The sequence below is a fragment of the Schistocerca cancellata genome, chromosome 4 (genome assembly GCF_023864275.1).
Source record: "Schistocerca cancellata isolate TAMUIC-IGC-003103 chromosome 4, iqSchCanc2.1, whole genome shotgun sequence".
In the NCBI taxonomy this organism is placed as follows: Eukaryota; Metazoa; Arthropoda; class Insecta; order Orthoptera; family Acrididae; genus Schistocerca; species Schistocerca cancellata.
In genome coordinates, this window is record NC_064629.1 from 518569037 (window position 1) to 518591016 (window position 21980).

At 42.2% G+C, this 21980-nt stretch overlaps 1 protein-coding gene across 1 annotated transcript in view; it reads left to right on the forward strand.

The window, feature by feature from the left end:
• LOC126183450 (transforming growth factor-beta receptor-associated protein 1-like) overlaps positions 1 to 21980 on the forward strand; it is a 165396-nt gene that overhangs the window by 76583 nt on the left and 66833 nt on the right. The window contains exons 8-9 of the mRNA XM_049925444.1: positions 2852 to 3235; positions 20877 to 21142. Coding sequence (XP_049781401.1) covers positions 2852 to 3235; positions 20877 to 21142 — 650 coding nt within the window. The remainder of the gene's footprint in view (positions 1 to 2851; positions 3236 to 20876; positions 21143 to 21980) is intronic.

A 21980-nucleotide genomic window follows, 5' to 3' on the forward strand; every position in this document is an offset into this window, starting at 1 on the left:
TCAGATGTGCTAATTTACTCACTGTGTACTGTGGAGAAATTAGATCAGACTTCAGTATATGTGAAAGTTGTACTGACAGTAAACCTATTTCGTGAGTTTCTGAATGAGTTGTAGTATGTTAAGTTATGGATTTTGTCATACAGTAATCCATTGGAGGTGCTGAGAATCATAAGGATCTAAAGCACATCACTGTCGATTGTGAGACTATAGCATTTATTTATGCTTCTGAAATCTGTTGATCTTATGGTGAGTCAGGTTTATCTGTGCTGTAGACCCACACTGCATATATGAAAATTCACGAAAAGCTGTATCACTAGTTTCTCTGAAATTTACTTAAATGTGCGACCAACGACGGTGTGCTTTAGGCCTTTATGGATCTTGACCCCTCATTTGTATTCTAGACAAGTGACCATGTTGGTAGACATTACTACTTGAGTTTAATCATTTCCACAAACGGTACTTTGTATTTGAAGTTGGTTGTTTACTGTGCAGGTATCGGCTTTCACGTGCAGGGTAAACATGAACTGTGTTGAATCTATTTTGAGTGCTAACAGGAAAGTAAAGCTGTGAGGACAGGTTGTAAGTCATGCTTGGGTAGCTCAGTCGCTAGAGCTCTTTCCCATGAAAGGCAAGGGCCCCAAGTTCGAGTCTCGGTCCGGCACACAGCATTAATCTGCCAGGAAGTTTCATATCTGCACACACTCCACTGCAGAGTGAAAATCTCAACCTGGGAACAGGAAAATAAATTACCAGGAAAAATTAGCTGCAAAGGAACTAGAGCCTCCGAGAATAGATCCTTTGATTGAGAGAGTGACGAAATCAAATAAGTGTGACTACAAGCGAACATTTAACAAGGAAGTGTACAGCTATTACAAGTTGTGGGGCTGCAACATAAGAATAGATGATTTTCAGCCCAGAAGGAAATTTGTTAACTAATACTCTCTTAGCAATCTTGTACCAGGTGTACCGGTATGAAATGTGTCTATAGAGACCATTTGTTGTGAACGAGCCTTAATTTTTTTTTTGTTTGGTTGGTATGACATCTGTCAAAGATATTTAGTATACATCAAGTCATGGAACAAACATCATCATATGTTTTCATTGTGTTAACAATATCAAATTTTGTACCAGAAAGTGATGGTTTGCAGAAAGCATTAATTTTTTGTTTTCATTTGAAAAAAAGTGCTGCAGCGTTGCATTGAATGCTTGTCGGGGCATATGGTGATCATGCTCTATCAGAAGCAACATGCAAAAGATGGTTTCAACGGTTCAGAAGTAATGATTTTGATGTAAGAAATGAAGAACATAGAAGACCACCATAAAAGTTCGAAGCCGCCAAATTGCAAGCAATATTGGATGAAGATGATATTTTGAGTCAGAAGCAAATGACAGAAATGCTAAATGTTGCACAACAATCAATTCCTGCCCGTTTGAAAGCTATGGGAAAGATCCAAAAGTGTGGAAAATGGGTGCCACACGAATTGAATGAAAGACAGATGGAAAACCGAAAAACCATTTGTCAAATTTTGCTTCAAAGACATGAAAGAAAATAAATTTTGCATCAAATTGTTACTGGCGATGAAAAATGGATTTATTTTAAGAATCCTAAATGGGAAAAATCGTGGGTTAATCCGGGACAACCATCAATATCGACTGCAAAACCAGATCGATTCGGCAAGAAGACAATGCTCTGTGTTTGGTGGGATCAGAAAGGTGTGGAGTATCATGAGCTTCTAAAACCAGGCGAAACTGTGAATACTAATCGCTACAGACAACAAATGATCAATTTGAACTATGCATTGATCGAAAGAAGACCAGAATGGGCCAGAAGACATGGCAAAGTAATTTTTTTACACGACAATGCACCTGCACACAAAGCAAAACTGGTTCAGGATACAATCAAAACACTTGGCTGGGAGCTGCTACCCCACCCGCCGTATTCACCAGACTTGGCCCCTTCTGACTACCATTTGTTTTCATCAATGGGACATGCATTGGCTGAGGAACACTTAGATTCCTACAAAGAAGTGGAAAATTGGGTGTCTGATTGGTTTGCTTCAAAAGACGAACATTTCTATTGGCGTGGTGTCCACAAATTGCCAGAAAGGTGGTCAAAATGTATAGAAAGCAATGGTCAGTGCTTTGAATAAAATGTTTTTACTTTTCAGTTCAAAATTAGTGTTTCATTTTCACAAATAAACTCTCATTTCATACTGGTACACCTGGTACATATGTCTGAGAAAACGGAAAAGCATGAAAACTGTCACTTACACAAAAATGTGAAATGGAGTTTCAAACGCTTACACATTATTTCATTACTGGCCTAAACTGTATCTAATTATGTACAAAACAACAAAATTCCACAGAAACAATTCCTTCGTGTGTCAGATAAGTTATGCATATTATTATTATTATTGTTGTTGTTGTTGTTGTTGTTGTTGTTATTGGCAGTGGCTGTAATTGTATAAATTTGTTGATAAGTGTAACTTTTATAGAGCATATGGTATTAATTTCACACTCTCAAATTTATTTTTATTTATTAGTGAACACTCAGAATGTTTACTCACGAGGTGCCACTAAATATAGTTATTAAAATATTTTAATAATTGTATATGATGTACATAACTCCACCTATCCTCTCCCCTCTTGTTACACCAATTCCTTTGATTCATAGTTCAATGCAGTTCATTACTTCACATCTGCATTTTTCCTAGTTTCCCCTGAAAATTAATAACCTGGAACTTCAACTTCTGTTTGTGTTCTACAGCCTTCATATTAGAACAGTGAGCACCCAAGCTGTGGCTGCAATACTGCTGCTGCTCTGGTTAATTATGTTTTATTGCTGTTTCAGGGGTTGTTGCAGGATTCAAGAGTTAATGAAGCCCTCCAGCTAGCACAGAATTCTAACATGAGTGGAATGACAAAGGAAATGTTTCAGATGAAGCTAAGGAAAATTGAGCAGAAATGTGGATTTATTTATTTTGCTAACTCTGAGTTTGATAAAGCTAGAGAAATGTTTGATAGTGGCGGTATCGATGTGCGAGAGGTTATATCGTTATTTCCTGGATTCTTACCATCATCATCCAATTTCATAAGATCTGTGCCACCTCTTCATGGGATAGCAGATGTCAACCAGTTGTTTCATGGAAATGAACATAAACTGAAGACTGCTAAGTCGTTTTTACTGCATTTTTTGCGAGATCTTCGTGATTCTTCATCTACTAAACATGCTCTGGTAAGAAATTATTTTCCAAACTTCACGCAATGAGGGCCCTGCACCCACACAAGCATGTGTGTACACACACACACACACACACACACACACACACACACACACACACACAAGATGACAACATTGAATCTACAATAAACTGTAATATGATGTGTAAAGACAACAAATCTTTTTATTAGTCTATGTGTTACACAAGATTGCATGAGAGTGTCGCCAGATAAACTACATAGAAAGCAAATGTTCACATTTGAGATGTAATTGTGGACAGCCAACCAAGGAGCAGCTAGCTGCTTTGAAATGTTTGGAATAGAAATATTGTTTTATAACTAATAGTATCTGATATCTTCAAGAACTCCTGTCTGTACAAAGGCGTGAGTTCAATTTTATCATTCCCACTTAGATTTCCATTAGTTTATTGCAGTAAGTGCTGTATTGGGTTTTTTACACTGCAGATATAATCCAATTCAATATTTATGTTAGCAAATCTGCAATGACTTTACTTCTAAAAGCAAAAGTAATTTCTCACAAATAAAAGAGAAGTATAAATCTGTTGTTTGTCCATTGCACAGAGTTCCATATGGATAGTATAGTAATATGCATTCCTGGTGTAGAGAAACAACTGAAAAAGCTCAAAACAAATAAGTTTTCAGTTTCAGATGGAATTCCATTTCAGTTTTACAAAGAGTACTTCACGGCATTGAATTTTTACTTAGCTTGCATTTATTGCAAATCTAATGCCTAGTGCAAGATCCCAAGCGACTGGTAAACAGTGCAAGTGGTTCCTGTGTATAAGAAGGGTAAGAGAACGGACCTACAAAATTACAGACCATTATCTTGACATCATTTTGCTGAAGAACTCTAGAATATATTTTGAGTTCTAATATAATAAATTTCCTAGAGACCAAAAAGCTTATGTTCATGAATCAGCACAGTTTTAGAAAGCATTGCTTATATCAAACTCAGCTGGCCCTTTTCTCACATGATATACTGTTAACTATGGATGAACATGTTATAGCAAGAACTAACATTGTGTATGGAACATAGTACTTTATAGAGCGAACATAAGATACAATGAAGTACAAATTGTGCATGGGCGCTGAATACATTGAATGGACAACAGTAATATAGGTTATAGAGTAGGCTGAGCACTTGTTTGTGATTGCTTAAATAATACTGTTTCTTCGGTGGCTCATCAGAGTGCACCAGGGGCCAACCCAGGTGCCCCTTATAAGCAGATCTGTGAACTGTATGGACATGCAATCATGCGCGTCATGAGTGACGGTACGTCATTTCTCCCATCTAGGAGGTAGGAGAACCACATAAATATATAAAAACAATAGATGCGGAAAACAGCATGGTACAGAAAAATGGTGTGGCACAGAAAAAATGCATGGTACAGAAACAAGCATTGACTTCACAAGGCACTGAGATTACTAGTAATGGAAAACATCAATGATGGCACTGATGTCCATTTCATCGCCCAACAGTGGCAGCTGCTGCAGCATGTGGTGGGCAGGCACTGGCGAGTAGGGGCGGAAGTGATGAGGGGACAATTTGGCACGCTGTCTGGTCTTTTGTGATAGCCATAGAGCAGGAACGTGTGTGGCATCTCCATAGGGATGTTCTTGTCGAGGTCAGTGGGGAGCGTCAGAGCCGACAGCCGCACAGGACCCAGCAAGGTAGGTGGCGGCAGCTGCAATGTCAGGTGCAGTGGGGGCAGCACTGGCAAAGGCAGTCGAGGAGTGGGGGTGGAAGCAGGGATCCCAGACAGTGATCTGCCAGGCAGCAATCCCCGCTGCAGGTGAGGGAGGTGGTGAGCCCATGGGAACAGACCCCATTGTGTATGGCTGCAGCTGGTCAAAGTGATGGGACATCCGCCCTTCAGAAGTGTGGACAAAGCTCAGTCGCCGGCCCCGGCAACTCTCAATGATGGCAGGAACCCAGTTCTTTTGGCGGCCAAAACCACGAGCCCAGACAGGTGCACCTCGCCAGAACCAGTGACACCAGTGGACGTGCTGTTGCATGCAGCAGAGGAAGGAGGGTCCGTGGGTGGCACCCCTGTAGCAGCGTGGCTGGGCTCTTGTACATCACTGGAGTGGAACAGTGCAAACCCAAAAAATGGTCTAAAGCAGTTCCAGGGGACCTACCAGATACATACTTGTGCATCTGAGTTTTAAATGTCCAACCCATGTGTTTGGCCTCAACATCAGATTGAGGATGAAATGAGGGAGCTGTGAGATGGCGAACACCACTAGCCTGAAAAAAAAGATGCAAATTCTCGAGAATGAAACTGGAGGCCAATATTGGTAATCGTGGAATGTGCAAGTTCCTCAACTGAAAAAATCTTAGACAGGGCTAAAACACTGGCTACCGCAGACATGGACAGACAACTGGCTACATAGGGAAAGTTGGAATAGGCATCCAGTACAGTGAGCCAAAACTAATTTAGGAAGGGCCCAGCAAAATAGACATGTAGACACTCCCATGGGTGTTGCAAAGTCAGCCAGGGGGAGAAAGACACCTACAAAGCTGCATGTTGCTGAACACAGTGAGTGCAAGCAGTGATAAGCAAGATAATGTCCTCATCTATGCCCAGCCAATACACATGCCATCAGGCCAAAGCTTTGGTGCAAGAGGTCCTCCAATGACTGACATCTAGAAGCCGCAGTACATTACTGCATGAGGAAGCAGCAATCACAACCCAGGGAGCAGCGTCCTCTGCTGTTAAAAAAAGAACCCCATCGAACACAGAAAGGCGGTGCTGGAGGGAGAAGTAATTACAAAAGGGATCTAAGCACGGCCTGGGGGTTTTTCCGGCCAACCGTGCTGCACAAAAGAGAGGACCTGACTAAGTACAGGTCCATGGCAACAGCTGATGCTATTGTGGCACTAGTGAAAGAAAACTGTTGAGTGCATTCTGGCTCTCAGTATCTAAATAAAAACAAAGCAACTTGTCCTGATCGAACACTGATTGAAAGGCAAGATAGGGCATTGGTGTTGGCATGTCCCATTGTCAGCCAGTAATGGATCTAATAATAATGGGAGAGGAAGAGAGCTCTTTGCTGCCTTGTCTGACATGGAAGCCAAAGGGTTAAAAAGAACAACCATTAGCTTGTGATCCTTGATTAAATGGAACTTAGAACCATACAACAAGCTGTGAAATTTCTTGAGAGCTAACACAGTCCCTAAAGACTCCTTTTCAATCTGAGAACACCACTGCTGAGCAAGAGTTAAAGTCTCAGAAGCATAAGCAGTGGGTCGTTCAGACCCGTCCACGTATTTGTGCGCCAACATCGTGCCAAGACTGTGCTGAGAGCCAACACAAGATGCTGACCTGACTGAAAAGTGACCAGACATGGGGCAGATTGAAGCTTAGATTTAAGCAAACGAAGGCTGGGTCACAAGTAGAGCACCAGAAAAAGGGCAGATATTTGTGCAAAACCACATGCAGAGGCTGAGCAACAGTGAAAGCATCTGGTGAAAACCTATGGTAGTACGCAACGTCTCCTAGAAACACCTGCAGTTCCTTAAGAGAGGTCGGCCGCAGCAAAGCCGCAATTGTGTCAACATAGTGACACAAGGCCTGATCCTTGTGCAACAAACATCAAAACCTAGGTACTCAATTGATGGCTGAATAAGTTGAGATTTTGTAAGATTGCACTTGAGACTTGAAAGTCTACAAAACAGAAAACAACGCTTGGAGATTGCTAACGTGGTTGTTGGTAGGAGAAGCCGAAATAACAGTATCATTGAGGTAACTGATGCAGCCAGGCTCAGAAGCTCTCAGCTGTTCTAAAAGATGCTGAAAAATTTCAGGTCCCACTCCCCCCCCCCCCCCCCAACCCCCTCCCCTCCCTCCCCAGGGGGCTAGGGGAGCTCACAGTTATTTTGTGAGTTCATGCATGGTGCACACGGGGCCCTAAGCTATTGCAGCCCATTTTTCCTTCCCTAGCTGCATTTCCTTCACTCTGCCCATCCCTCTCTATCCTCACTCCTTTCCCCCTGTCCCCTGCTTCCCCTCTCTTGGTGTTCCGGTTTTGTCGACCTGTCTACCCACCTGGTTCCATGTATTTCTTGCAGTTTTGTTCCTCCTGCCTGTTCTCTTTCATCGTTTACGGTGTTCATGTCCCCACTTGAGGTTTGACCTTCGTTTCTAAATTTTCTGCTTTTAGTGTGAGCCATTTTGGGAAGAACTCTCTCCCCAGTGTCTATGGTGTGGATTCCTCTCCCCCCTTCCTTCCCCATCGTAGCCCTTCTCTACACTGCTAGGTCTTCAGCATGTGTAGCCAGTTCGTGTGGTGGGGCTGTTGCATACCCATCTGGCTGACTCCTTCACAACACAGGAATCGTGGTACTGATACCTGAGCTGTTCCCTCCCCCTATATGCCCCAAGGAGTGGCTGCCTGTCTTTCTGGAGCATCAGAACTCCTGGCAGTGGCCGCCGTGCCAGGTGGCCCGTGCTGTGGCTGAGTGGCGGCCATGGGGAGAGCCCCTGATTGGAGTGGGTGGTATCAGGGCAGATGCTTGGTGCATGAAGCATATCAAGCTGCAAAAATCTGGTTGTTCTCAAACGTCCGTCTCTTCAAATGGTGAAGGATCATTGAATGCAGCATCATATGACCTGGCAGCCTTCCCTTCCCTGGCTACACCCTGGGAGGAGGGCCAGGCTTGCCATCTTGGGACTAAACATTTCCCCACTACCTCATCTGTATTAGGATGGGCAGGTACATATTTACTGCCACAAAGCCATTGTCTTTTGTTGAGAATATCAAGGACAAGTTTAGTGAAGTGGAGTCTCTCAGTAATATGCTGTTGGTCACCCTGTTGGTCAAAGTTTATTCAGCTGCCCAATTGGCAGCTCTTCGTGATTGTGATTGTCTTGGCAATGTCTCGGTGACTATTACTCCTCACCAGTCTTTGAATGTGGTCCAGGGAGTGACTTTTCATAGGGATCTCATCCTGCATCTGGTCTAATCTGGAGTGACGCAGCATTCATTTTGTTCAATGAGTGCAGAAGGGTCATAAAGACAACTGCTCCGATACTGGCACCTTCATTCTGGCTTTTGAGGGGGATACTCTTCCAGAGAAGGTCAATGTTATTTGCTACGGATGTGACATGAAGCCGTATGTCTCACCACCTGTGAGGTGCTTTCGGTGTTTGTGTTTTGGGCATATGTCTTCCTTCTGTATGGCGGACCCTCTGTGTGGTGACTGTGGACACCCACTCCATGAGGGATGTGTCTGTGTTCCGCCACCTGTGTGTGTGTCAATAGTCATGACCACCACTCTCCTCACTTGCCAGATTGCCCAGCTTACAAGAGAGAATAGAAGATATGAGACACAAGTCGCTTGATCGCCTGTCTTATGCTGAGGCTCGCCAAAAATGAGACACTCCATCCGGGGTCACTTTCTTCAACTTTTACCTCTGTTACATCCTTTCCCCTCCCCTAACTTTTCCTTACACCAGCCTCATCCCCTTTTCTCCTTCCCCTCCTCTGCAGTTCCTATTTCCTCCTGTCCAGGAGCCACTCCCCCTCCCTGGCCAAAGAAGTGCCGCCCGTCTTTGGCACCTGCCAGTGATTGGGCTTCCTCCTGGGACCCTTCTCCCCAGCGTCTCTCAGGCCAGAAGACTCCTATCACCACTTGGCTACGAGATGCACCATCGGTGTGCCCCACGGTTGCGCACTCTCTTTGGGTTTCAGGACAAAGCCTCCCCAGTGCCCCTGGAGGTGCCATCTCTCTCCTCGCAACCTGAGTCTGACATCTTATTTATGGATGTCTACCCCCCCCCCCCCTCTCCCCCCTTGTCGGTGATGACCACTGAGTGAGTGACATGACCTGCTCTCGGCTTCTGTATGTTTAACCTGGACTCTCGCCACACGATAATCCAGTGGAATTGAGATGGATGCTATTGTCACCTACCAGAAATACAGTGTCGTGTTTCCTCCTACTTTGTGTTCTGTGTAGCTCTTCAAGAGTACTGTGGCAATCACAATTTGCAGTGTCTGCCTCACTCCAGGTAGACCACTTTCTTATGTTGAACTGTCTACCTTAATATAGCAACTCCCACTCTTATTTCTCCTCCTCTGGGGCTTTAGTGCACACCATCTCACGTGGGGGAGTGCCACTTCAATAGGTAGTGGTCTCCTAACTGAGCAACTTATTACAAACTCCAATTTGTGTCTCCTCAATGATGGTTCCCCTATCCACTACAGTGCCACTCCTGGCCCCTTTTACTGCTATCTATCTATCGTACGATCTCCTCCCTTGCTCTTGTGGCTTCCCTACATTAGTTGCCCCATGATGATCTTTGAGACAGTACCACTTTCCAGTGATTCTGTTGTTCCCCTGCTGCTGCCAGGCAGACAGGCCCCCACGTTGGGCATTCTGCAGGGCCAATCGGCCTTTATATGCGTGTACTTTGCACTTTGACACCTCTCTCTCGAATTGCATTGATGCGGTTGTGCAGGGCATATCTGCCACTATTCTTCATACTGCTGGCACTGCTGTGGCCTTATCCACAGGCCCCCTTGTCATTGACCAGTACCGTGATGGACTGAAGACGTAGTAGCGGTTTCTATCCAGGACCGCCTATGGGCGCTGCAGCAGTTTAAATGACACCCTTCACAGACCAACTTCCTTGCTTTTAAGCATCTCCATGCTGAGATGCTGAGGCAGAGTGAAAAGTAACACTGGGAGTGCTATGTCCACCCCACCCCCCACCCCCTCCCAGGGATGTATGCCTCTTCCTTGTATGTTTGGTCCAAGCTCTGTAGCCTTCTGGGCTGCCAATGACTGTCAACTGTCCAGGGTCTTATCCTCAAAGGTTGTCTGTGTATAGATTCATTGGTCCTTGCAGAACACCTTGTGATGCACTTTGCAACTGCATCAGCATCCTCTTCCTATTCCACTACCTTTCTCCGGTATAAATGCGGAGTTGAACAGACCCCCTCTGTTTCATCCTGCATCATGTTGAGCCCTATAATAATCTACTACCTGATTGGCCTTACGAACGTACTTTGTAAACTGCTCGAGAGGATGGTTAGCTCCCAATTATGTTAGGTACTCGAATGTCGGAGCCTTTTGCCTCAATCAGTGTGGTTGCCAGGAAGGATGACCTCCAGGTGACTATTTACTCAAATTGGAAACAGCAATCTGACAGGATTTTACTTACCTCCGGTACCTTGTCGCAGTCTTCTTTGACCTACATGGGGCATAAGACACGGCTTGATGTCATGATGCAGGCTTACAGGGGCCCCTTCCAACTTTTATCTGCGTGTTTTTATCCAACTCCGTGTTCAAGTTGACACTTCACTCAGCACCCCTCAGATTCAGGAGAACGGTATCCCACAGGGTTCTTTGTTAAGTGTTACACTCTTTCTCATAACCATCAATGGGCTTGTAACCCCTGTTGGCCTGTGATTACCCTGTCATTGTACGTCAATGATTTTTGCATCTGGTGCAGCTCCCACTCAGTAGCATCTGCCTAGCTTTGGACCCAAGGTGCCATCTGATGGACCTCTGTATGGACCATCTCCCATGGCTTCCAGTCAGTTTTTTCCCTGCAAAGTGCGGGTTATGCATTTTTGTCATTGACCCACAGTACGTCCCGGTTCAGAACTTTATTTAGGTGACCAGCTCATAGATGTTGTAGAACAGTCTCGTTTCTTGGGCCTTCTTTTTAATAAAAATCTGACATGGTTGCCCCATATTCACCACCTGAAGACTACAGGCATGCGGAAGCTTAATTCTCTCCACCTCCTGGCCCACACATCTTGGGGTGCAGACCATACCACTCTTCTCCATCTTTACTGTGCTCTGGTCTTGTCGAGACTAGATATGGTAGTCAGGTTTATGGTTCAGTGGCTCCTTCCACTCTGAAAATACTTGAACCTGTTCACCATTGTGGGGAGCGCCTTGCTATTGGTGCCTCCCTCCTGATAACCGCCCATGGGTGGCATTGTTGGTTGCAATGCATCTCACTTCCCTCTGTCAGGATCTCCATCTCCACTCATCGGAATGCATCCCATGTATTTCCTCCCCCCACCCCCACCTCCACCCGCCCTCCCCAGGATCGTAAGGTCTCTGTCACCCCCATGGTCTTCCAGCATCTTGTACGTTCCATCCTTGGAGAGTTCCAGGGTGCCACCATCTACTACACTGATACTTCTAAGATGATAGATAAGACAGGATACACTTTCACGTATCCTACTGGCTTAGAACACAGTTTATTGTCGGGATCATGTAGTGTGTTCACAGCAGAGCTTCTAGCCATTCACAGAGCCCTCCATTAATGTTTGCCTGAAAACCAGTAGTACATCTGAGCCCAGGGGAAAACAGTGCTGAAAACTCAGAGCAGAGGGATTCCAGTTGCGGGTGTGGAACTTGATCTGAAACTAAATTTACCTCATTGGCACTGGAGAAACTGAAAGCATTAAATGCATCTAACCTAAACAGGTCTGCAGTACGGAAATGATCCACAACAAGGAAGGTGAGAGGGCAAACAACAGATTTGTAAGATACAGGAGTGGAGAACTGACCTAGGATTGGAATTTGCTGTTTATTGTAGCTAACCAACTTCCGTGAAATCTGTATGAGGGTAGGGGAGCCCAAGTGCACGTATGTTTGCACATTTACTAAAGTCACTGCAGCTCGTGTGTCTGCTTATATTTGTTGTGGTTTATTAAACACACACAAGACAGTAATCAATTTGTTTGGCAAGACAGTCATTGTAGAGGTACAGTTTGTGTCCATCGGTACCACTGTGTCCACCACATTTGAAGAGCTACACACCGATGCAATGTGCCCTTTCTTTCAACATTTGTTGCAGGCAGCCCAATGCTTAGGGCACACAGCATGCTCATGCTGGACAAAGCAGTATGGGCAAGAGAGAAAGGGGGCATGCAGCTGCTGTTGTGACGTGGCCTGTTGCTGCTGTGGTCATAACCGACACTGCTCCATACGACGCGGAGTCGAAGGTTATACTGCTGCAATGGTTTCCCCTTCATCCTGAACACTTGCATCAGGCCTAACAGGGATTGACTGAGCAATTTCCGATACCTCCTGCCACACAGTAATCTGATCACCTGCGGCTCTTGATACTTCAAAGGACTGCTATATTCAGCACATCCGTAAGTGTTGGATTCTCACATTGAAGTGGTTTTTTGTGGACTCCCCTGTCTGGGACCAGGTGAATAATATCGTCACGCACCATGTGATCAATGTAGGATTTGTGATGGGTTCTTGTGATAGATTTACGATGACAGTTCAATCTGTGTAATTCTGCTGCCAAGGCTTTGTAAGATTGGTTTGGATTTTTCTGACAATTCTAAAATTCTACACACATTGCAGTGACATGAGTTCTGTCACAGTAATAGGTTGAGAGAAGCTTGCAGATTTTGTCAGATGATAAGCTGGCAGGTTCTTGCAAAGGCACAAGTTGGCACAACTTACAAATACACGGTGAAAGTCGGGAAAGAAAGGAAGCCCTACACAGGTTTGCATTGTCTGTGCAAAAAACATGGAAATTTTGGTGTAACCATATCTTGCAGGAGTCCCAATCTTCAACTGATTCATCACATGCCAGAAAGGGCAGCAGTTGCACTGATGGAAGAGTAACTTGCCGCTAACACGCAGATGCCACTTGATTGAGAATTGTGGTGAGAGCCTACTGCTGTTCTGCGAAAACTTGCTTCTGGGTAATGATACGGCAGAGTATTTCTTCTGTCGAGATATTTGTCGGGTGGCCTAGCACTGACTCTTAGCACACAGAGAAAACATAACCCTCACTTGTCGCCAAGTTTGTTATAGCAAGAACAAATGCAATTTATCGAACATAGTACTTTATAGAGCCAACGTAAAATACAATGAAGTACACCTGCATAGCACTGAACACATTGAATGGACAACAGTAATACAGGTTACAGAATAGGCCAAGCGCTCATTTGCGATCACATAAATAATACTGTCTCTTTGGCGGCTCACCAGTTTGCGTCATAAGTGGGCCTACAAACTGTATGGACGCAGGACCTCTAAAATCGTGTGCAACATGAATGAAGGTACATCAGAATGACAACAGGCAGATTTCATATTTCTAACATTTCTGAAAAGCATTTGACACTGTACCCCCCTGCAGGCTGTTAATGAGGGTACAAGCATACGGAATAGATTACCAGATGAGTGAGAGGTGCAAAGACATCTTAAATAGTGGAACCCAGTATGTTGTTCTCGATGGTGAGTGTTCATCAGAGTCAAGAGTATTGTCAAGTGCCCAGGGAAGTGTGATAAGACTACTATTATTTTCTGTGTACATAAATGATCTGGTGGACAAGGTGGGTAGCAATCTGCTGTTGTTTGCTGATGATGATGAGGTGTACGGAAAGGTGTCGAAGATAAGTGACTGTATGATGATACCAGATAACTTGGACAAAATTTCTAGTTGGTGTGACGAATGGCAGCTGACTCTAAATGTAGAAAAATGTGAGTTAATGCAGATGAGTAGGAAAGACCAACCTGCAATGTTCAGATACAGCATTAGTAGTGTCCTGCTTAACAGAGTCACTTTGTTTAAATATCTGTGCATAACGTTGCAAAGTGATATGAAATGGAATGAGCATGTGAGGATTGTGATGGGACAGGCGAATGGTTGGGTTTGGTGTCTTGGGAGAATTTTAGGAAAGTGTGGTTTGTCTGTATATAGAAGGCTAGAGCAACCTATTGTTCAGTGCTGCTCGACTTTTTGGGATCTTCACCAGGTCTGATTAAGAAAGACATCAAATCAGTTCAGAGGTGGGCTGCTAGATGTGTTACTGGTAGCTTCGAACAACACACAAGGGTTATGGAGCTGCTTTGGGAACTCAAGTGGGAGTCCCTGGATGGAAGGCAATGTTCTTTTCAAGGAACACTATTGAGAAAATTTAGAGAGCTGGCATTTGAAACTGATTGCAAAACAGTACTACTGCCACCAACATACATTTCGTGTAAGGACTATGAAGAGAAGGTAAGAGAAATTAAGGCTCATTTGGAAGCATATGGAAAATTGTTTTTCTCTCATTCTATCTGCAAGTGGAACTGGAAAGGAAATGACTAGTTGTAATACAGGGTACCCTCCATCAGGCACCATATGGTGACATGCAGAGTATGTATGTAGATGCAGAAATACAAATCCAGCTCTATCTCACTTTATGGTCATAGTGACAAGTAGATGTATTTTGTAATTTCAAGAGGGGTAGTTTGAACCACAGTATCAGTAAGAACTACTTTAGGGATTTGTTTCTGTAAAAGGTGTAGTTTTCAAGCACAAAATAAAAAGTGTTTGCCGTCGACTATCTGAAAGTAAAAAAACATCATTCTTACAGAACTGTTGTTGACAACAGCATAAGCTGAGGTATTAATATTCCTTGTGAGCAGTTTCATATAAATTTCAGCAACTGTAAAAGCAGATTTTTTTTTCCCAATTATAAAACTGGGGGAAAAGCGACTTGCTCAACAGTGGTGCGTGCACCCCCCCCCCCCCCCTCCACACACACACACACACACACACACACACACACACACACACACACACACACACACACACACACACACACCTCAGAGTATTGGAAGAAACAGGAAGTTTGGTCATACATAAAATCAGCTAACAGGGTGATATTACATATTTGTTCAGCTGTTGACTATACAGGGTGATTCAGGAGGAATGTCACATAATTTGTGAGGTGGTTCTACATGTGGAAAAAAAAGTTCTATGAACATGTGTCAGATTTTTTATCATTACGGAACTGTAAATTCAGAACACTACCCCGTGTACACATAACATCAGAATGTGAGGCTGTCCAGTCAGTTGAGGAAAAAGAGGACATTATTGCAATGGAGTCCCACCACCAGTAAATGCTGCATTAACCATCAGCTCAATATTCTACAAATGCAAGTGTGACATACACTACATTCAAGGGGCTTGTGCCGATTCCATGTACAGCTCGTGCAACATCTGCCTACAGGTGACTCAGTATGCAAACAACAATTTTGCAAATGGTTGGCTGTACACAGAAACGTTGTGCAGTACATTTTATTTACAGATGAAGCTACATTTACATGCATTGGTATCATAAACACCAGAAGTTCTCATACATAGTTGATGGAGAATCCACGACTCCAGAGAAACAAGATTCCAAGTTAGGTCCTAAGTAAACATTGGTGTGATATGATTGATGACCTGGTGATAGGGCCTGTGTTCCTGCCAAATTGAGTGACAGCTGCAGCATATCTACGTTTCGTGCTAGACGACCTACCTGCACTTTTGGAAGACGTGACATTAGAGCAATGAAGGCAAATGTACCTGCAGCATAATGAATCACTGATTAACTGTACCAGACAAGTATCCCAGTAACTGAATAACACATTTCCTCAGTGCTGGATTGGCACACTGCAGACTCATTAACCAGACTGCCAGATCACCCAGCTGAACCCCATTAGACTGTTTTTGGGGCTGGTTAAAGGGGGTGTATGTATACTACCCGCCAACGTGTTGATAAGTACATTGAGATTGCGGGGGCAGGGGGGACTTTTAGAACACCTCTTTTAGGATGACTCAGTCATCTATCCTGCCATTATTCTGTCAACCACAGCACCTACACTGCATTTCAGTAAGTAATAGTCACACTTGTTTTCATAATCATTCATCGTTGTGTGTAGTCTTCAACCTGCTCCAGTTGCATAACAGCGAAAATCAGACACATGTTCATAGGACTTTTTTGGTTTATTTTCACATGTAGAATCGCCACATAAATTGAGATGTTCCTCCTCAATCACCCTTTATAATCACAGAGATGGAAGAGGGTTGAAACTTTGAATTATGTCTTCTGGAAAGGTATCATTTAATAATGTAATACTGGAGCCCATGCTCTTTGATCATAGCATCGATATGAAAATGAGAGAGAAAGTTGGGTAAATGGTTGGTCTTGGCCACTCGATAGTGGCAAGGACACTGAATCTAATATAATACCAGTTTCATTGTATGATATTTAATATAACAAAACTGGTCTTTTCTAGAAACAGTTTGCCAAAAGTTCTAGCAGCAACAAAGCATCCAGTGTAATTAGGAAGGAACAGATGTTGTTTATGTTTTTGTGTAGTATCATAGAATGGATGCTCAAAAATACAGACCAATATGAATCTGAATTTGTTTTATTGTTGCGGAATACATTTTGTGGTTGTGAAACAAAGCCTCAGACACAACCAGTAGAAGGCCATGATACAGTTCCAATTGCTGTGTAGTAAACAAAACATATGCTCAAGTCATTGGATTTAGAACTTGCTGGTAGATAGGATCCAATATGTCTCGCTCAGTGGAGATACCTTCATAAAAAAAGTGCCATTTGGTATGTATAAAGGAAGTGCAATAGGACTGTTGATTTTCACAGTCACTCTTAGCTGCCTCAGGAGAGTGAGACAACCTAGAAGCATGTTTATCATTTTTCAAGGTTTTTAATTGAGGTTATAATGTTTATTTTAGATCTCATTAGTGTGTTCTGCGTCACTAAACTTGCTGCATTGTTAGAGAAATTAACATGAAAATTCAGCGTTTCATTTTCTTATGTACAAACTAAACGTGTTGCTTGTATTTTAATTTGTTAGTCTGATATTTCTTGCCATTATTCCTATGCGAGTTCAATTATTTAGTATAACTTGGGGATGTAAGCTTATAGATCGAATTAGAAATACCCTATTGTAATTCCAGTTTCCAGGCATGGGGTAGGCAGGAATTTGTGTGTAACTGAAAGCTTCTTTGACCAGTGTCAAGCAACTGAAACTTGCTGCAGATGGTTATGATAACACTCAACTCTGAAAAGTACATGAAATACCAACAATACCTCAAATACTGTCCAATCCCATAGATATGGATTTTTCTGTGGGGAAAAAAGGAAAAAAAACCTGGCCTGCAAACTGTGCATCTTTCTGATTGTAAGAGATATGTTAGTGGCAGGCCTTGGCACTTTGCATAGCAGAAGCAGGGTACTAGGGCAGGAGATGGTGGTAGAGGGGTGGGTAAGAAGGGGAAGACATCAGGGCACTATACTCATCACCTTTACCAAGCACTGATTGAAATGGAGAATATAATGTACTTATTCTGTTTGACAGCCTACATCATATTGTGCCAGGTCAAAGTAGTTTGCAGAGGGCCAGTAATTGGTGGTAGTTGTTACGATGTATCAGTGAAACTCATAATCAGTAGGATCACATATAGAATTGGTTGTAAACATCTGGTTTTACCCAAGTGCTAAACCTCAATCAGAGACTCAGGCAGTTCTGTGATGTCTTAGGGTTTGTGATTTCCTCGACTTGAATCATAGGATAGAAAGATTTAAAGTCCCACTAAATTGCTCAGGGGTGCATTTCACACCAGAGGAAGCTACCAATGTAGCTGATTGCTTATGGAATCTACACAAGGGTGGTTTCGACAAGGTCTCTATCAAAAGAGGGTTATTATTGTGTCAGACAGCTCTAAAATTCTCATATCCAATTTCAAGAAATGGTCCCAAAAGTAGAGAATATTGAGACAAAAGTGATCAACTGCAGAAAAATTCTCAGAAAATTGCTAGTTTGAAGCACTGTTGAAAAGCTATAGGTCTGACATAGTACTTGCTAACAATAGTTCGTGAGAACTGGGAATTGATATAGTGAAATCTTTGGGATGAAGCCAGATTTTTCCTGAACGGGCAGTCTCAGTGAGAGGGGAGGTGGTGTCTTCACAGCAGTAGATCAGCATCTTAAAATAAATTGTGAGAGAAATTGAATCAGCTTGTGAAATGGTTCGTACAAGAACAGCTTTCAAGGACAGGATAAAGGTTTTGGTTCAGTCAATCAACTGGCCTCCATTCTAATCTACAGAAGTAACTGAGAACTTCAGATAAACCCTCAGTTCAGTAACAGTAACATAGCGAAAATTACAAACTCATAGTAATGGGCAGAACAAAACTTCCTGCAAAACAGCTATCAAAGATTTCTGTTAAAATTGCACAGAACAAATATTTTGGACCACTACCCATGATAAAAATACATTAGATTTGTCATCAATGAGACTTGGACCTATGGAGGATGTTAACATGGAGCCAGGTATCAGTGATCATGAGTTGGTTGAAGTAACAGTGATCTCTAAAGTTCAAATAAAAACAGAATTAGAAGAGAAGTCTGCATGTTCTGTAAAATGTATATGGAAGGATGTACCCCATTTCAGCAAGGAAAACGTGGATATTCTTCAGACTTGTACATACCAGTACCATAGAGGTTGCGATGATAAAATTATACTAATTACCACTCACACAGAGGTATTCAATCAATAATTCTTGCTCTGTGACATCTGGAATAATAAGAAACCGTAACATGTGGTACAATGGGAAATATCCTTTGGCATACAGTCCGTAGTGAGTTGCAGAGTATAAATGTAGAAGTACATTTATGTATGTAGATAAATGACAAAGCTGGGAACATTACTACTACTGAGACCATATGGTGGTGATCTGTTTAGTACAGAGAGTTGGCATGATGAGAACTTTGTTTCTAACCAAGGAAGTCTTGTGTATGATCAGAACTTAGCAGCTTACCCTCAATGCAAGCAGCTCTAAACACAGTACAAATAGGTTCTGTGTTTTGGTTCTATTACTTGAATGCACCATTGCTGATATGTGATTATTCAGAGCAGTCAAATGTTTAGAGGCTAAGCGCAATTACAGATTGAACAACTATAAAGTGTAGTTATTGATGATCCATGCAGAGTTTTTTGTATTATTAGAAACTATAACTTGTCTGTGAAGGATATCATTTACAAAATGTTTGTCTGCTCCGTTGATGATGATTGTTGCTCTGGTTGGGATTCATATCAAATTGAAAGACAGAAACAGTGGTGGGTCACCTCAGAAAAAAATCTGTGGAACTGATCGAAGATTTGTTCAGTGTGAAAGTATTACAAATTTGCTTGACTCTACTGGAAGACTCCAAAACAAAGGTGATGAATTCTGTGAATCCCCATTCTGAGAGGAGATGAGTAATGTATTGTAACTTTCTACTCACATATCATATAATAATGATGGCATATTTAGAAATATTATGACTTTCTGAGAGCTATAAGACAAGGGTTATTCAGAAACTAAGGCTACAAGGCATGTAGCTTTGTTATGGAATGTTTGTGGGGCAAGTTGGTACCACTGTTGTGTAGCTGAAGCCAGTGGAAGGAACAAGTATTCCCAGTAATCAGTAGCTCATCAATTAGTGTTGTTGTGACTGATATAAATGAGCATCCTCATTCTGGTTTCCACCAAGAGCAAAGCACATGCTGTAATTCGCTACCTAAATGCTAAGGGCATGAATGCTGATGTTTTTCATCAGGAAGTTGTTTCAGTTTATAGAGAGGACTTAATGTCAAAGCAGCATGTGAAGAAATGAGTATGGAATTTCAATTTTGGAAAGACAGAAATTCATGAGGGAGACTGAAATGGAAGGCTGTTTGTCTTGACTGATGATGTGGTGCAGAAAATTGAGGAAATTCTTCTCTGTCACCACTGTTTGACAACTGATGACCTGCATGCAGTTTGTCCAAACATTTCCTAAACTGTTGTTGATGAAATCGTAACTGATTGACTAAATTATCCCAAGTTGTGTGCGTGGTGGGTCCCCAAGATGCTCGCCAAAGCACACAAAATGAACAGATTCAGTGCTGCTCATGAATTTGTCAACCATTTTGAGACTGAAGGTGAGGCTTTTCTCAACTCTGTAGTGACAGGAAATGAAACTTGGACTTACCACCATACTCCATGACACACTTTTCCTGTCCGTCTGTATGCTGCTGCAGGACATAACTTGACAGTAGTAACAGCTTAGAAATCCTTTTCTGCAGTTAAATACATATTGAGCATGACCATGACAATGAAGTCAACAGGCTCATAAGTAGGGGCTGCCTTACTTAGTTAGGCACAAGCTGCTTTTCATTCTTTCTCATTCTCAAATCATACTCAAAGTTTGAAACATCAAACAATTTTTTCTTGTAAATAGTAACAATTGCATAATCAGTAACCTGAATAAACAAGGTAATGTGTTATTTAGGGCACTGAATTCATATTCAGGAGGACCAGGATTTAAATCTGCATACAGCCATCCAGAATTTGGTATTCCCTGGTTTCCCCAAATTGCTTCAAGTCAATGGCAGAATGGATTCCAGACAGTTTCTTCCTTCATTGCACTAATTACACTAGATCAGGAAGACCAATATGTTCAGTATGTATGGGTTTAGGGTACATTGTTTGGGTACAATGAATTGCTGCATGGAAATGGCCAATTGTCAATAAAGTAAATGAACATTGGCTCAAAACAGTGTGTAGAATTGAGTATTGCATTTCACTGTGAAGTTCATAAATAAGAGTATAAGGTTTCACGTAATTTTAGCAATATTATAGTGACTTTAATAATTTGTCATAACTTGCAGCATCCATGAGAACTACTAAATGATAAAGATCAGTGATTCAAAGTAAATAAATAGGAAGTTTTTTTGAGACAACTAGTACATAACTACACAAATAATAAATCTAAGATTGTTTTTCAGTTGTTTTTCTTAGTAATTAGAAGAACATTTTGCTAATAATAATTACTTTTTCAGGAGGTTGACACAGCTCTGTTAAAACTGTATTCAGAATTAAATGCTGCAGAACTTGAAGCCTTTATTGTTGCGGGAGAAATTACTTGTGATGTGAAAGACTGCAGCAGTTGGCTAGAGCGTCATAAATGTTACCATGCACTTGCTCTACTGTACCGTCACTCTCAGGATCATGAAAAAGCTCTCTCAGTATGGCTTAAAATTATTTGTGGGGAATACCAGGACAGCAGTTTCCCAGGACTTCAGTTTTTTGTGGAGTGTTTAGCAAAGTAAGATTTGATTTTCAGCATTGAATTTTATTTTTTTGTGTCTTTGATTAAGTGCAGTACTTCTGTAATTCAGTTACAAGGCAGATGAAACATGGTGTCACTTTGAATGATCTATATTTTTCGAGCTCCTATGACAGTTCAAAATAATACGAAATAATATTTGTTAAGCTTCTCTGTATAAAAGAACTATTCATAGTAAAATATCCAAGTTTCACTAGCAGGATTAATGACCTGTATTCCTTTCAGGTATAATTTTTCAGCTGATCACAATGGGAGAAAAGAAAGTCAATCATTCAACAATAATGTGAAGTAGGAAAAACTGAACAGTGCATACTTTTCCAAGTTTTATGAATATTTTGTTTTAATTATGGGTGGTAATGACTGACATACACACTTTAACACATTGAATGACCTAATGAGACAAGGGGAGTGATTACCTAGGAGTAGGAGATGTATAAGGGACATTAAAATGATGCAATCAGGATCGAGTGTGTAATAAAGTGGTTAGGGAGGACTAAGTAGGAGGAGGTGGGGTGATAGCCAGATATCGGTGTGCATGTTGGAGTTCTGGAAGACATGGAGGAATGCAGGAAAGTGCCAGGCAGGAGAGTCACTGTGGTAGGCAAATGAAATGCGACAGAGAAACTGCATACACAAGACAACAGACCAGAAGGAGGACAAAAAGTCTCTGATGGTTTTATGAGAAGGGTGGGTTTTTAAAGGCAAATTACACATAAAAGTAACAGAGATTACTGAATGCTCCTCAGAGCAGTGCAAAGTATTGTAGGTAACTGTTTCAGTCAAAATCCAGTTCACACAGTATCAGAGTTCTGCTGGT